Source organism: Lissotriton vulgaris, unplaced genomic scaffold (assembly GCF_964263255.1).
Source record: "Lissotriton vulgaris unplaced genomic scaffold, aLisVul1.2 SCAFFOLD_2237, whole genome shotgun sequence".
NCBI classification, from domain to species: domain Eukaryota; kingdom Metazoa; phylum Chordata; class Amphibia; order Caudata; family Salamandridae; genus Lissotriton; species Lissotriton vulgaris.
In genome coordinates this window covers 283,016-300,373 of record NW_028247956.1, presented here as the reverse complement: position 1 = coordinate 300,373, position 17,358 = coordinate 283,016, and the positions used below count along the sequence as shown (strand labels likewise).

Genomic DNA, 17,358 nt, shown 5'->3' with positions numbered 1-17,358 from the left:
GCAGCTTCCAGATATATTTTGCTCAATTCAAGTTTTAAGAAGATTGCTCATGATTTCTTTTAGAGATTAATGCTGACCATTATCTAAACAAGTCAGACTGTAGAATTGTCTTCACTCTTAATATGGCATATAAGCAAAAGAAAAACAAACTTGGTGACATTAGCTCTAGAAATAAATCTTATAAAAACACGGACTATGAGAACAAATTCAGTGTTCAAACCAGCCTTACACAATGCAAAATAACCCAAGCTGGGGAAAAAAGATTCAGCCATAAATCTCATGTCACTGAACATGTGAGATTGCACACTGGGGATAAACTCTATCAGTGTTCTGAATGCCAAAAAAGTTTCTGCCGTAAATCACATCTCACTGAACATGTGAGAATCCACACCGGGGAAAAACCTTATCAGTGTTCTGAATGCCAGCAAAGATTTTGTAACAAATCAAGTCTTTCTCGACATGCAATAACCCACTCTGTGGAAAAACCTTATGAGTGCTCTGAATACCAGAAATATTTCATAGACAAAAGCAGTCTCACTCAGCATACAAGAACCCACTCTAAGAAAAAACGTTATCAGTGCTCTGAATGCCAGAAATATTTCAGTGGCCAAAGCACTCTCACTAGGCATACAAGAACCCACTCTGGGGAAAAACCTTATCAGTGCACGGAATGCCAGAAAGGTTTCATTGACAAAAACAGTCTAACTCGGCATACAAGAACCCACACTGGAGAAAAACCTTTTCAGTGCTCTGAATGCCAGAAATGTTTCGGTTACAAAAGCAGACTCACTGAACATACAAGAACCCACACTGGGGAAAAACCTTATCAGTGCTCTGAATGCCCAAAAAGTTTCAACCGTAAAGCAGTTCTAACTGAACATGTGAGATTCCACACTGGGGAAAAACCTTATCAGTGCTCTGAATGCCAGCAACCTTTTCGTAACAAACCAAGTCTTTCTCTACATGCAATAACCCACTTTTTGGAAAAACCTAATCAGTGCTCTGAATGCCAGAAATGTTTCAATGTTAAAAGCAGTCTCACTCGGCATTTAAGAATCCACACTGGGGAAAAACCTTATCAGTGCTCTGAATGCCAGAAATGTTTCAGTGAAAAAAACAGTCTCACTCAGCATTTAACAATCCACAGTGGGGAAAAACCCTTTGAGTGCTCTGAATGCCAGCAAAGGTTTTCTAACAAAAATAATCTTTCCCATCATACAATTATCCACTCTGTGGAAAAACCTTATCAGTGCTCTGAATGTCAGAAATATTTCAGAGACAAAGGCACTCTCGCTCAGCATACAAGAGCACACACTGGGGAAAAACCTTATCAGTGCCCTGAATGCCAAAAAAGATTTTCTAATAGTCAGAGTCTTTCTCGACATGCAACAATCCACTCTGTAGCAAAACCTTATCTGTGCTCTGAATGCCAGAAATGTTTCAGTGACAAAAGAAGACTTACTATACATACAAGAACCCACACTGGGGAAAACCGTTATCAGTGCTCTGAATGCCCAAAAAGTTTCAGCCGTAAATCTTATCTCACTGAACATTTAAGAATCCACACTGAGGAAAAACCTTATCAGTGCTCTGTATGCCAGAAACGTTTCAGAGGTAGAGAGTGTTACACCAGCAGGCCATCAAAACATCAGCCACCTGCTTTGTCATTCTGAAGTGGCTAAAGAAAATCTGCTGGATGCTACCAGATCACACCAAAAGAACTGTCATTAATGCCCTCATAACATCCAGATTGGATTATGCCAATATACTATATTTGGGAGCCAAAAAAGCCACTGTCCGCAAACTACAAACCGTACAAAATGCTGCGGCTAGATTGCTAGGTAAAATTCCCATCCATGCACCTACTACCAAACTCATACGAGAATTACACTGGTTGAAAATTGAGAACAGAATCAAATTTAAATCACTATGCTTTATGCATAAAATCTCAGCAAATAAAGCCCCTAAATACCTGTTAAATCTGGTACAACACTACCGCCCATCCAGGACGCTGAGATCCGCAACAGCAAACAAATTTGCTGTGCCTCAAATAAGACTATCACGTATGGGAGGTAGATCCTTTGCCTACCTTGGCCCCTCCCTGTGGAACTCTATGCCACAGGCTTTGCGCTCAGAGGTCAATCATATCAGTTTCAGAAAAGCCATTAAAACTTGGCTGTTTAACATCTAGTCAGTTGTCCAAACTTCCTCCTCTGAATCACAAGCGCCGGGAAACCCTTTGTTGGGTAGCTGTTTGCGCTATACAAACTAAATAAACTAAACTAAATAAACTAAACATGCGCCATAAGCAAACGCATACCGTCCAAAATAATTTTCAGTGCTCTAAATGCCATAAAAGTTTCAATTTCAAACGGAGTCTCACACTACATGAGCAAACACACACAGGAAAAAAACTTTACCAGTGCACTGAATGCCAGAAATGTCTCTTTGATAGGCATAGCCTCGCTAACCATGAGAGACTCCACACTGGGAAATAAACCATATGAGTGCTCTGAATGCCAGAAAACCTTCAGAGAAAAACTCTCTCACTCGACATGAGAAACTCCACACTGGAGAAACTCCTTATGCCAGAAAAGCTTTTATCTGAAAGACAGTGTTACATGTCATGAGAGATCCAATACTGGGGAAACACTTTATGAGTGCTTGTAATGCAAGCAAATCTTTGGTTACAAAGTGCTTTTCATTCGACATGAGTGTACTCACACGGGGGAAAAGCCTTAGGGTGTTGAATGTCAAAAAAGGTTTAGTCACAAATACAATCCAATTCGACATGAGAGAACCCACACTGTACTAACGCCTTATAAGTGCTCTGAATGCAAGAAAAGGTTTAGTCATAAAAGAAAGTCAGTCTCGCTAAACATGAAAAATGCATCCACAACAGGTGAAGAGGAACCCAAATTCTGAGATGCAGAAACCCTTCTAATGCAACCTGACTTTACATGAAAGAGCAAAAATTGGAGTTGCAATAGGATTTATCAATAAAATCTTGCAGTATAACTTAGGCTGCTGACCTCCAAAGAAATTTGTGGGATTGAAAATAGTCAACAAATTGGCAAAAATCAGCAGTTTTAGTATCTGAAAGTTACAAAACTCTCAAGGTCACTACTCGACTCAGAGAAAATCAACTAATTGCCACAAAATTCACAATATGAATGTCTAAAATGTACTAGACCTGAAAGGTTTCTTCTCACCCTTGTTAGCATGTGACTGAAATATATATTTTGGGTGCAGTGTTTTGTACACTTTGTGAACATTATTGAATACAGAATTTTCTTGATAAGATACAGCTGCAGTAAAACGTAATAAACAAGTTACTTACCTTTGGTAACACAGTTTCTGGTGGATACTCCTTTATCTGCTAGTTCCTCACCTAGGGAATATTCCCCAGGCTCCAGACTGGATTCTGAAACTTTAAAGCAGTATTGCTGCACGTCGGTAGTAGACATCGCGCAGATCAGTGTCAACGTCTTTCTGCTCCAGAGTGAGGAGCAGAGCTGCATATGAGCTCTAACCATTCTTATTGTGAACAAACTCAGGGGTTTGTGGGTTCATTATCTCTCAGGAATTTATCACATAGGCAGGCCTTGTATAGAGGTTAATTTGCCTTTTTTAAATGAATAGAAATTCAGATGAGTCCTTTTCCATTTCTAAAAATTCAAATTGTATTCTCACCAACAAATGTATATATACATTTCTGAGTGATGTCAGCACAGTGCTCAAGCTGAAAGTGTTAGGATGATGAACCAATCAGATCCACATATTATACACAGAAACAGGACTGTGAATTAATTTTGTACAATACAAGTTAAGCAAAGCTGATTCTCAGGAGACATAGTTCATGTGAAACAGTCCCTGAATAGTCGATGTTTTGGCTGTTTTAGTTAATTAAATGGTCTAATCAGGACAGTACATCGCTGCCTCGCCCGTATACTTATCACACTGTATCCTGTGCACCTTAGCAAGGAATCTTCTGTTTCACAGGCCAGCGTACTCAGTAGGAAGTCAAATTCAACTAGGCAGTTCCAGCGCCGGTTCGCCTGACCAAACACCTGCAGCCAGTGAATGCTCTGCTCGCTGTCAAACAAGTTCAAGTCCTGATGAGGCCCTCATAATTGACTGTGTTGTCCGTGAGAAGCTGCACCAGCCCTCCTCTGTTGGTTGGCAAGAAGGCCTTCAGCACCAGTCAAAATGCTTGTAACTCCAACAGATAGATATAGAGTCTCGCCTCTGACTGTGACGAGGGTTCCCTAATATCCTTCTCTCCCATATGGCCTCCCCAACCCAGAAGGGATACATTTGTCTCCACTGTTAAGTCTGGGTAGATTAAGGAGAGGGGTCTGCCACTGACACAATCTCTGTTGCTGTAGGAAATGTTGGATCCTGGCCACAACAGGGTTACTTGGTGTCAGAATGTACACAAGAAAGATGCATTGCAGCTGCGTCAGCTGTAGCAGAAGGTGACTCAGTGGCATGTTGTCCCCAGTGTCTTTGTGTGCCATGGCCATGAAAGAACTGGAAGACATCTTGGGTTTGCAGCGGGGTCTGGCGTTGGCAGTATTGAAAAATCCTTCCCTATCCAGAGAGGGGACAACATTTGTTATGAAGTTGTCTAGTAGAAGCGGACGGACCGAAGGAATGTGCTATGGCTCTGCTTTCTGTCTGGGTCGAGTCTTTTTTGATTGCTAATGAGGGGAGAGCCATCCCATGGCATGTCCATTAACAGTGCTTGGATATCTGTAGAGAAGTCCATAGACTTAATCCAGGCGCTGCACCGAAGTGCCACAGTTGTGCCTATCGACTGACCCAAGCAGTCTACAGTGTCGAGCCACAACGAATCCCAAACTTTGCAGCAACACATCCATCCTGAATAGCTTTTGTTACATACACCGGCAGAGTTTAGGCCACTGTATCCCACAGGGCATGATTATATTGGAGAGCATACCATTCAGATCCTCTAGGGTTTACTGATATGGAAAAATACATCATTAAATCACCAGTTTTGTTAGAAGCCTGCGCTTTTTACAAAAATGCCAGTGAATGTGATCTCCTTGTTGTATTGGTTCAGCGCTCGCAACTAAAAGGAGGGGTCTGCGCAGCAGGCAGGTGAGGGGTTCTTTGTATATTTACTCCTCACCTTCCTGGCTGCAGCACAGACTCTTCTACAGCCAGAGGAGAGAACCGACTGCACATCAAAAACCAAGGCACTGAAAGATCAGGTCGGTTATCCTGGCCTGTTGCTGCATTGTGCATCGGTCTTTTCCAGTCCTACAGCTTGCCTGTGCTTCCAGTACCTCGCCTAGGGTGGCATAAAATGGTTACATTGGGCCCACAGGGTATATGGTGGCCCCTGGAGGGCCAGTATATTAATGCAGGGGTCCGCCTCCCACAGAGGGACCAGGAGCAAGGCAAGATTTTAATGCGGGCACACGCTGTCCATGGGCAGGCCCAAGGGGGCCACAGGGCACGTGGCGGTCCCAGAGGGGCAATATTTTACCTCAGGTCTGTAAAATATTTTACTTTAGGTCGGCCCACAAAAAAACACCAGTGCCCCGTCCACTGCTTAAAAAACACAGGTTGAGCCCGCTGGCACCAGGCCCTTTGGTGGCTCCCACTCTCCCCTTTTCATGCAGCTGCTCCTCACCAGTGGTTTGGGGGTCAAGATACAGTAGTGAGGGTAGAGGTTGGTGTTTGGCACTAGGGACAGTGATAACGTGGGGGTCAGTTTGTTGGGGGTGTGTAGCAGGATAGAGGGCAGTGTTATGGCAGAAGCAGACAGGGTAGCTGTGCGTTGTTTTGAGGGTAGGTAGCAATGTGGGGGTAGTTTTAGGGCAAGTGGAAAGGGCCAGTGTTTTGTGGGAACTTAGGACAGCAGTGTTTTGGGGAAAGGTGCTATGGTTTTTAGGGTTGGTGTGGTGGGTGGGGTAGGTGGCAGTGCTCCAGGTTAGGGTGGCATGGAAAAGGGCTCGTCTGTTCTAACTCCTTTTTGTTCTTGTGTAGAGTCTTGGAGGGTAGATTCCGCTGGTTCTAGAGCTCTTGAACTGTCTGGTAACTACAGTGTACGCTTGATGCTTTAAGGCACCGGTCAGTCTGGGGCTCAGTACACTTCTGAGGAGATAGTACATATGATAAAACTCAGAACCTTTTGGGCTGGATCCATATATTTGAAGTCCCACTTGCAAAGAGTGGAGGTAACATGGTGCCCCTCCCAGTTTGCATCATGCCTATCCTATCTATCTAAGGCAGTCCTTGCAAGAGTAACAAGCATTGGCATAGCCAATAGGTCTCGCCTTTGGGACCTTTTAAGTATTTAGCCATGCAGCATATTATCTTGGGTGCTATACCATCTCATGTTACTTCATGTGTCACTGGTGACTGGCCATGCTGTGGCTAGAAGCACTGCATCTCTCGCAATGGCAGCCTAATCAGTGCTAAATATTACTATTAGCCGGAACAAGAAAGTAATCAACATAATGTAATATTCTACTGTTTTTACATTGTTTACTCTTTGTTTATCTATAGTTGTCGCACTACTTACTTGATATCAAAGGTGAAATGTTTGCATATATTCTGAAGTAGATCGGGTTTAAATAAAGTCCTGTGATATACTGGTCCAGATTTCTCTGCGTTTTATGAAAAAAGGTGCAGAGACACCACTTAAATACATGTGTCTCTGGTAATGTTCATTGACGAGTATTTCCGGCTCCCACTGGTGGGTTAGGTGTCATCTACTGCTGACGCATTATTACCAAGCCCAGAGCCCAATAGCCTAGGGTAGTCCTAATTTACCCAAAACAGATAACAGCTCTCCAATCAATGGTGAAGAATTTGCAAAGTTCACGAAATACTAAGGTGTTACTCGCTGGGAAATTACTCTAATGGCCGGGTGGAAAGATTTAGGCCCACTTTAGAGGGCCCTTTGGTTAACTAAGCTCTTTATCTGGTGCGAGGATTATGGAATTACAAAACATAGTGCTAGGAAACTTTGGCAGGCAGAGCTGGAGTCTGGGCATACATTACTAACTCACCTTCCTCCAGTGCCACTCTACCCACCACAGGGTAATATGAGGGCAGCCTGAAGGTCTTTACATCACGTGGTGCCAAACAGCAAATTCCTCAAGGCTAGGAGCCAAATGAAGATGGAATAGCACAAAAACCTGTTGTTCCATGCAAAGTGCCATCAATTTAAGAAGCGTGACTGGGCTCCATGTAGAGTATAAGGCCCAATCGGCTCTCTCTTTCTCCTTTCGCTCTTCGACTCCTCTTTTTGTCTTCTCCATGAAAGTGGGGAGGTGTTAAGTGCTCTTGGGAAGCCCCGGGCAGGGCAGTAAGTTGGGATCGGGACTCTGGGAGCTACTGAGGGGCGATGGGGGAAGGAACGATCACGAGGGAGGGAGGTCAGCGGCAGAGAAAAGGAGGAAGGAGAGAAAGGGCTGCAAAATGAGGGAACGTCCTTCTAATGACTGCTCTATGCGAATTCCGCGCTGAAGAAAGTCAAAGCGACAAATTTTCGAATTATGTGCAAAAAAAAGTCAGCATGGGGGCTTCAACCTGCTTTGTTGCTCGCACCCAAAGCCAGAATCACTGAAGCCGAAGGCCAGACACACCACAGCAGGATTGACACATTATATCAGTTTTGATTGGCATGTCTGATCCATTGACAGGACCATGAAAGGGCCCGTGTAAACACTGTAGCTAATGAGCCAATGAGAGCACTCCCCAAGGTGACCCGAGCTCTTGTCCCCAAGATAACATTAGTGGTAATGCCAGCCATAAAGAGTCTAGCGCCTAGAGTCCAGGTGCCATAAAAGTTTTTGGGGTCATATTTCGGTACCTGAGAGTGCTAGGACCTTCAGGTGTGTGTGTGTGTGTGTGTGTGTGTGTGCATGTGCGTGTGTGTGTGGTTGTGGTTTTATGTGTGGTTTCATGGAGGGAGGACAGGAGGTTTTGTGGTGGTTTATGTTTTTTTACACAGTTGGAAATAAAAGGGGAAATGGGGGAGAGAACAAAGTATTATATGTGGAAAAGATTGCAGATAATAAAAGTATTCTATTGATTCCTTCAAATTAGCAAATGTTTGATTACAAATGTATATGTTTTTTGTGTTGTCTGTCCTGTTATAATATATTTGTGATATCATGTGCAATCGTTTTCATGACCAGGTTTTAATCTGTTTTTAATTAGATGAACGTTATGAAATTGTGCACATTGATATTTATGGTTTGATATTAAAAATTGGCGATCAAGAATTGCCTTGTGGGTCCTTTTAGAGATGGGTTTAGGGGTGCGTATGATATGGAGAAAGTGAAGTACGCAAGTAGTGAATGTATTGAGTTCTCCAAGAGAACTTACTGGTGACAACCAGCTGTATTCAACATTGACCTCAACGCCCTAGGGAAGATGCTCTTCGATCCCACCCAGGATGTACCCAAGTTGGGGAATGATCAAATTGCAATCCTTGTGTTCGCTGATGATGTGGTCTTCCCAGCACTCACAGAACTGTCTGTGCACTGCCTACTGGAAGGTTTTGAACTTTTCTGTAAATCTAGGAAACGAACAATCAATGTGCAGGAAACAAAGTTCATGGTAATGAAATCAAGGGCCACGTTGAAATCAACCAGCAGGATCAATGGTAATTAAATCGAGCGGTTTAAACATTTGACTACTTGGGTATCCGGATTGATGATAAGCTTCACTGGGGCAGCCAAGTAACCAAGTCTGAAGGGGTCCTCTCCCAACAATCCAGAACAGTCCGGAGATTGGGAGTAAGTGTAAGAACCGACAGATAAAGACAGCTTTGACTGGCTAAAAAACTAAAGCAATAGCCACAAGCAACTATGGCACTGAAATTTGCGGACATGCAAAAGTGCAAACCCGACAAAAAGTGGAAACCGCCTTCCTGAGGTGACTGCTACAGCTAGGCCCAGGGACACTAATGGTGGTGCTCACAGACGAATTGGGAATAACTTCTAATGACTTCTGGGGCAGGTGACATCGCTTTCCACCCAGTAAATTACTGGATTTGTCTCTGGACTACACCGGCTCTTGCAGAGTAACAAAAATACTTGATAGACATTCTGAGATGACAGAATTGCAAATACGTGCTGTGGTTCAGAAAATATAAATAAAGATACTCTACCATTGGCGAATAAGAAATTCTGGGATTTCATATGGCAAAAGCATGAAGATACAAACAGTGCATTTCTAACCAGATAGCTGAACATAAAAGCCGAACCTGGCTGGGAACCTTACCTTGACTCATGTTTGCTACCCAAGAAAAGGACCCTTTTTCTCAAGTTCAGGCTAGGCATGCTATAGGTTAATTCCTATCCCCAATCCCGGCCAAAGGGTTACGGACGGAGAGATGGGACGTGTGACTATTCTCTTGGTGGCCAAGAAACTTTGAAGCATTTTATGTTACTCTGTGTCAAGTCTTTAGCCCCTCGAAGGTGCTACCTCAGCCCCTGTTATTAAAATACTGTATGAGGAGCTGTAAGGATACCCTTCCATTGTGGTATAGAACTGATCAGTCAGTGATCTATCAGGCGGTAGCTTCTTATATATATATATACATTTTCTGGAAAGGAAGATGATTGGTTACACCACAGGAAAGGAGAGCAGCAATCCTTAGGATAGTGATCCAATGGAGCTCATTATTACATGTTATTTATGTCCGGAGCACTAGTTTGATGTTTGGTGCTAAATTGCTGTTATCTGTCGCTATTGACCCAAACTGCATTAGCCCTTTTTCTGATGGGAAGGTCTGGGGCCCTGATTTGAGCCTACAGGTGCTACCTCATAAGTGCGCAGCAGGAGAGGTCTCATTGTGGCCCTATAAGACGGCTTAAGGTGGTAAAGGTTTTTTCTGGTGTTGATAGACTTTCTTCTCTAAAAGGATCTGCCTTGTATTGATGCATCTTAGTTGTCCTGCATAAACACTTTTAACACTCTAGAATTGGCCATATCAGAAAATAACTACACCTAGTATAAACATTTGGGGCATGAACAGTATAATGATTACATAGGTCGGTTTTTTGTCCTGTGAATTTTATGGTTTTATAATTTTTATTTATTTATTTTGAAGGTTTTATATAGCGCGGACAAGACCCTTGTGGGTATCAGAGCGCTTTACAACAAATAAAGGAAAAGAGGGCCATTTGTCTCCCGCTCAACGAGCGCAGAGGGTATGTGACAGGGTTGGGAAGCGCCAGAATGGTTTACGCCGGGAACCCCGGGATCGTTGTATTGAAGAAAACCATTTCTCAAAGGGCGTAAGGGGGCACTCGGCATAGGGTTAGATAGACAGTTGCATCACCCAGTGTTGTATTTGTAAGCACTGGATGCGGTCTGCCTCCACCAGGCCATAATCCATGAAATGGGATTATCCCCTGGGTGTCTAACAAACAACCTATGCGCTTACAGCCTCCCTCCCGCCATCGCCAAAACCTCTCCTAGTGCATCCCGGGCATAGAGTCGGGGTTAGCCAACATAGGAGTCATAGGAGAGTGAAAGGAGGTCAGCACAGCCCAGATCACCACGGTGTCTCAAACTCTGAAGGTGGAGCCGGTCACTGGGGATGACTAGAGACCCCACGCTCTGTCTGTGGAACCGGTCACGGCCTTTAGAAATATATTTTAAAAGGTGATTGCACGATCTACTGGAACCTTGTGTAAAATGCAGGATTATTCTGGAAGTTAATACAAATATTTTTCAGTGATCCGCCCACTGGGTAAACTTTCTTCAAAGTACAGTGGATCATACAGTGATTCACACACTACGGTAGCACGTGTTTTCCGGAACAGTACTTAATTCAAGCCACTTTTATTGATCCACACACTATCCTAATCGTTTCAATCCACCTTTCTGTGTCTTCATCTGATTACTGTGGAGCACACGGCAAGGAACATAAGTCACACACTATAGATCTAGTGACTCAAGAGTGGACACCTTGATTAGGAACTGTAAAGTACTTACAAATGTGCTTATTGTCACCTGTAACAACCTGGGGGCATTTGTATCAAGCCCTTTTCCCGTTCGCAAACGGGCCGATTCTCAGAATTGGCCCATTTGCGGACGGGAAAAGGCCTTTTGGGATGTATCACCCCAAAAGGCCATCGCAAATTAGTGAATCGCAAAATTTGCGATTCTCTATTTTGCAATTGCATTTAAGGAATCGCAAATTGCGATTCCTTAAATGAAATGTATGAAGCACAGAAAAAGTGCAATTTGGCCTTAAGAAATCGCAAATTACCACCAACTTGTAGTTGGTGGTAATTTGCGATTTCTTTCAAAAATACAGTTTTCAAAGTGCCATGTGGCGCACATACATACCCTTAGGGCATGCATGTGCGCCACATGTGTACACATACATATTTCAGGGGTGCAACAGGCTGTCATTTTGACACCCTGGCACCCTTGAAATTGCATTCTCAATTTGCGAATCTCTAATTGCAAACTGCAAATTGAGAATGTCTTCCTATTTATTCCTATGGGCCTCCTAGCCCATAGGAATGAATGGGAAGGTATTACTTAATTGCGATTCTCAATTTGCTAATTGCAATTAAGGAATATTAAGGAATCGCAATTATTATTGCGATTCCTACATACATAGCATTTTGCGATTCCTTAATAGCAATTCGCTAAAAATCGCTATTAAGGAATCGCAAAAGGTCTGGTTCATACATATGCCCCCTAATGTACGAACCCATACATTACTTCCTGAGGCTCTTTACTTGTTTATCATTATTCACAATGCAAACCATCACACCACCTCCATTCTCTATCAACATTCCCGGCAAACCCCCAATATTATGGAGTAAATGGAAAACTGTGTTTGAACATTATTTCAGTGTATCTCATTATCTCAGTGTGTGGTCCAAATGTAATTATTGACAGGAATATATCATTATTACCACACTGCCTTGGAGCGGAGGGGCAGGAGTGTAGGAGAGTAGGGTCTGCTATCCTATGGTCACCCCAATTTTTGCTTTTTGCTTCAGCATTGCTTGTCCCGACTGCTCCCAGCGATTCCCTAGGCCCTAGGCCTAACCACTGTTCGATTGGTATCTCTTATACCACTTTCTTAATATATGGTTTGAGTGGCCACCCGCCCTCATCCATAATTGTGCAACTTTGTATGTTATACTGTGCTTTTGATTTAACGCTTGTGCCCCTTTGCTCATAAAGAGTACTGGGGATTATTTTTAGAAATAAACACATATATTTTTATAATATATACTTGTATGGTGTCCTTTCATTTGATATTACAGGACTGTGATTGGTAAAACAGCTCGCTTAACACGACCTCTTGAGTTAAGCCTTTAAGGCTGCTTAGTCCATGCTACCCCTAGGATAGCTTGTCTAATATGGTTGACTTACCGTCCGGATCTGATCCGAAGCGGCCGCTCCCCCCACGCTCCCTCACTGGCCATTGACTCGACCACGCTGGTGTCTGATATCGTGTGCATTTCAGCTTGTTTAGCGCTCCTCACCAGATTATAGCGCCGAGCATCGTGCTGCAGTCATCCTTAATAGCGCGACTTTGCTGTCTGCAATTGTAGCCTGTTGCTGTCTGTAATTGTTGCATTCAGCTTTTTTACATTGTGCGCTGGGTTCGCTGAATGCTTAATTTGTAAGCTATCTGAATTACTTTGGTAATATTTCCCTGCTGTTGCTCGGACCCTCAATCCTCCTGCCCCCCCGTTTTTGACTTTCGATCCCGCCCTCCCATTTCCCTGTTGTTCATTCCCCTGGCCCACCTACCCTCCTCGCTATCGCCTCCCAGCTGCCCCTCCCACCCACAAACAGAGAGATCACCTCCTCCTCTCTGCAGCTGTGACCGTCCGGATCTGATCCGAAGCGGCCGCTCCCCCCACGCTCCCTCACTGGCCATTGACTCGACCACGCTGGTGTCTGATATCGTGTGCATTTCAGCTTGTTTAGCGCTCCTCACCAGATTATAGCGCCGAGCATCGCGCTGCAGTCATCCTTAATAGCGCGACTTTGCTGTCTGCAATTGTAGCCTGTTGCTGTCTATAATTGTTGCATTTAGCTTTTTTACATTGTGCGCTGGGTTCGCTGAATGCTTAATTTGTAAGCTATCTGAATTACTTTGGTAATATTTCCCTGCTGTTGATCGGACCCTCAATCCTCCTGCCCCCCCGTTTTTGACTTTCTATCCCGCCCTCCATTTCCCTGTTGTTCATTCCCCTGGCCCACCTACCCTCCTCGCTACCGCCTCCCAGCTGCCCCTCCCACACTCCGCCCCCCCCTCTCTCCATTTATGACCAATGACCCAACGCGCAGCGTCCACGCGCTGCGGCCGCGCAGAAGGTGCGCCAAAGGTAAGCCCGTCTACGCCCGTCCGCGCCTGGACCGCACCCAGCGCCATACCTCCTGGCCCCTGTACCACCCACCCCACCCGCATTACATACGACTCCTCCACCCTCTTAGCCCTAAACACCGGCCGACTCCCCAACTGCGCCCAAGCCGCTCCTGGACACACCCATGGACCCTTCTCTTGCAACTCCTGTAAGTATGGCGGCACCAAGACCAACTCCTCATCCACGAACACCAAACAGAGATCTGACACCAACCACCTAAAATGCATCCTGCTCAACACCCGCTCGGTCCACAGACACGCCATCGACCTTTGGAATCTACTAGACACCATCTCTCCGGACGTCGCCTTCCTAACAGAAACATGGTTGAACGCCTCATCAGCCCCAGACATCGCCATTGCCATCCTGGACGGCTACAAGATCATCCGTAAGGACCGCACCAAACAAACAGGAGGAGGCATCGCTATCATCCATAAGAATTCCATCCGCATCTCAACCAGCTCAGACGTCAACCTCGCTAGCGCCGAACACCTTCACTTCCAGATCCACACCGACCCCAAGACCACACTCAGAGGCACCCTCCTCTACAGGCCTCCAGGACCCCGTGCACAATTTAGTGAAGACATCACTGACTTCATCACCCCACACGCCCTCCCCTCCGAGGACTACATTCTATTGGGAGACCTCAATTTTCACCTGGAAAAGAGCAACGACAGCAACGCCACCACCCTTCTGGACAATCTGGCCAACCTCGGACTCAAACAACTTGTTAATACCCCCACTCACTACGCAGGCCACACACTCGACCCCATCTTCACCTCCAGCGAACATATCTCCTTCAGTCACACCACAGTTTTCCATTGGACGGACCACAGATGCGTTCACTTTTTCTACAAAAAGACCACAACGCACAACCATCCTCAACCTACTCTGCGAAGAAACTGGAACAAAATCACCATTGACCAAATCTCCTCATCGCTTCTTCAAAACCCCCCTGCCCACTCTTTGAACCTCAACCAAGCAGCCATTAACCTCACCCAATGGCTAACTAACAGCCCGACAACCTAGCACCTTTGAAAAAATATCAAATCAAACTAGGCAATAAAAACGCTCCCTGGTTCAACGATGATCTTAAGAAATCCAAGAAACTCTGTCGCTCCCTTGAGAAGGCCTGGAAAAAAGACCCAAACACCAGCACCAAGGACGCCTTCAAAAACGCCACCCGCATACACCACCAACTGATCCGGACTGCCAAGAAAGCCGCATTCAAAGACCGACTAGACAACAACGCCCACAACAGCAAGGAATTATTCAACATCGTCAAAGAATTTACCAACCCCTCAGCCAACTCCAACGACATCACTCCCTCTCAAACCCTTTGCGACTCCCTAGCTTCGTTCTTCCACAACAAAATCGCAGACATCCACAACAGCTTCAACAACCAACCCGAGACCAACCCACCCAACCTTCTGCCGTACCTTCACCCCCCTTATTTATTTATTTATTTATTTATTTTTGTAATTTGTTGAGCGCGGCGAATACCCGTGGGCGTCTCGGCGCTAATTGATTCCATTAAATTCCCTCATCGCTCATGGCAGGCTGTGTTGGACTACTGATTGAATAGCCAGGTTTTCAATAACTTTCGAAATTGCATAAGTGAAGGAGAGGACTTGATGCAGAGAGGCAAGGAATTCCAAAGCTTTGAAGCCGCAACTAGGAAGCGACGGTCTCCCCAAGATACTGTCTTGGATCGAGGAACCACTAGATGATTCAGAGTGGTGGATCGAAGCATTCTGGTTGGTTTATAGGGTGTCAGATTTGCCTTAAAGAATTGGGGAGCTTGGTCATGTAATGCTTTATACACTATGCATAAAGATTTAAATTTTATGCGGTTGCGGATCGTTAGCCAGTGATAGTTTTTGAGGGTGTTAGATACTGAGGAAAATTTAGGTGTTCCTGACAGGAGCCGTGCTGCAGCATTCTGTAATGACTGAAGTTTGTTTATAATCCTGGTTTGGGCATTTAGAAATAGCCCATTGCAGTAGTCAAGAGAAGTTAGCACTAGCGAACTAACTAGTGTTTTTGCAGCAGTAGCTGGGAGAAAAGGAAGGACCTTCCTAATCAACCTCAGTTTATGGTGGGCAGTTGCCGCTACCTTGTTTGCATGTGCCATGAAATTTAGGTCCACATCGAAGGTTACTCCTAAGTTCCTAACTTTGAGTGTTGGTTTCGGAGGCTCACCCATTTCCGATGGCCACCAAGTTGATGACCAGTCGGGTCTGAGGGGTCCGAAAATTAGCACTTCCGTCTTATCGGAATTTAGCTTGAGACAGTTGCAAGCCATCCACTCACTGATTGCGAGCATTCCGCGCCGAAATCGGTCAGCCACCTCAGGCCCATTATCTTTAATACCCAGAACCAGCTGGGTATCGTCTGCATAGGAGGTTACGCTCATCCCATATGCCTTGATGACATTGGCAAGGTCCGACACATAGATGTTAAAAAGTGTCGGACTTAGGGATGAGCCTTGAGGAACCCCACATGGTAATGACAGATTAATGGATTGGTGAGGGCCGATGGTGACAGCTTGTGATCTGTCAGCTAGGAATGAGGCAATCAGTTTGCTCGCCGATTGGTGAATGCCCATCTTTTCGACACGGTCGATTAGAGTGTTGTGGTCGACCGTGTCGAACGCCGCCGACAGGTCCAACATGACTAGGACTGCTGTTCCACCGAGATCTCGGATGGTCCTAATGTCGTCCGCAGCCTTGATTAAGGCGGTTTCGGTGCCATGGTGTCTTCGAAAGCCAAATTGTGAGTCATCCAGTAGATGGTGTGTCTCGATGTACTCAACCAGCTGTTGATTCATGGCCTTTTCGACCACTTTGGCTAAGAATGGTAGGCTTGCTATTGGTCTGTAGTTCTTTGGGTCTGTCTTGTCCAAGCTGGCTTTCTTTAACAGAGGCTTCACAATTGTATTTTTAAGGGATTCGGGAAAGATTCCAGAGCCTAATATTGTGTTACAGACTGAAGTGATCATCGGGATGAGAGTATTCATCACTGGAGGGAGGACCGAGAATGGACACGGATCCAGTATGGATCCTGTCTTAATGGAGGAGACTATGTTTGTGGTTTGTTCCATGGTCAGAAGTTTAAAACTCGTGAATTCATAGTCCGGTACTGGCATAGGGGGAGACGAGTTTGAGGGGTTAGACGAGAAAGCCTGATAGATGTCATTGACTTTGGAATAAAAGAAATTAGCCAATTCATCACAAAAGGATTGAGAGGCAGGCGGGGTAAGATCTGGTGCGTTGCCCGATAGTGTTCTGGTAATATCGTATAGTTGTCTAGATGAATTTTTAGCTTTATCGATTTCTTCTGAAAAGAAAGTTTTCTTTGCTTCCGTAATCATGTCTTTATACAATGATAGTGACTCTTTATATTTCACTTTCTCATCGGGATCATAATTTTTTCGCCATTTCCTTTCCCTGGTTCTGTTGAGCTGTTTTTGTCTCCTAAGCTCGTCAGTATACCATGGTGCAGATGGGGTCGTTCTGTTCGTGGAGACTTTTTTTGTTGGAACTAAGATGTTAGTGGCATTTCTTAGCCAATCATGAAATTGTTGTGTGGCAATGGATGGATCGGTGGAAAGTAATGGACAGGAGCTGTCCAATAGATTGATTAATTCGGAATGGTTAATATTTTTCCAGATTTTAAAAGTGGCTGGGTTCGGCGGCAAAGCTTTTCTCTTTGAGGTATCTGTTAGCGTCAGCTTATTGAATATGACATAGTGATCTGTCCAAGGCAATGGCAGGATGTTAAGTATATGTAGGGTCTCAACATTAGAAAAAATACCGTCAAGAGTGTGTCCAGCTTGGTGGGTCGGAGACGTGATCAAATGTTTGAGTCCTACCATGTCCAGATCCATAATCAGGGTCTGGGTATCCTTGTCCTCTTTCATGTCCAGGTGAAAGTTCATGTCGCCCAGAATTGTAAATGA

General features: G+C 44.7%; 1 protein-coding gene across 1 annotated transcript in view; it reads left to right on the top strand.

Moving 5' to 3' along the window:
- Positions 1-122: 122 nt before the first annotated feature.
- Positions 123-17,358, top strand: part of LOC147664966 (uncharacterized) — a 46,703-nt gene continuing 29,467 nt past the window's right edge. Inside the window, exon 1 of the mRNA XM_086949854.1 lies at positions 123-1,614. Within this exon, the coding sequence (XP_086805980.1) occupies positions 123-1,614 (1,492 nt within the window). The remainder of the gene's footprint in view (positions 1,615-17,358) is intronic.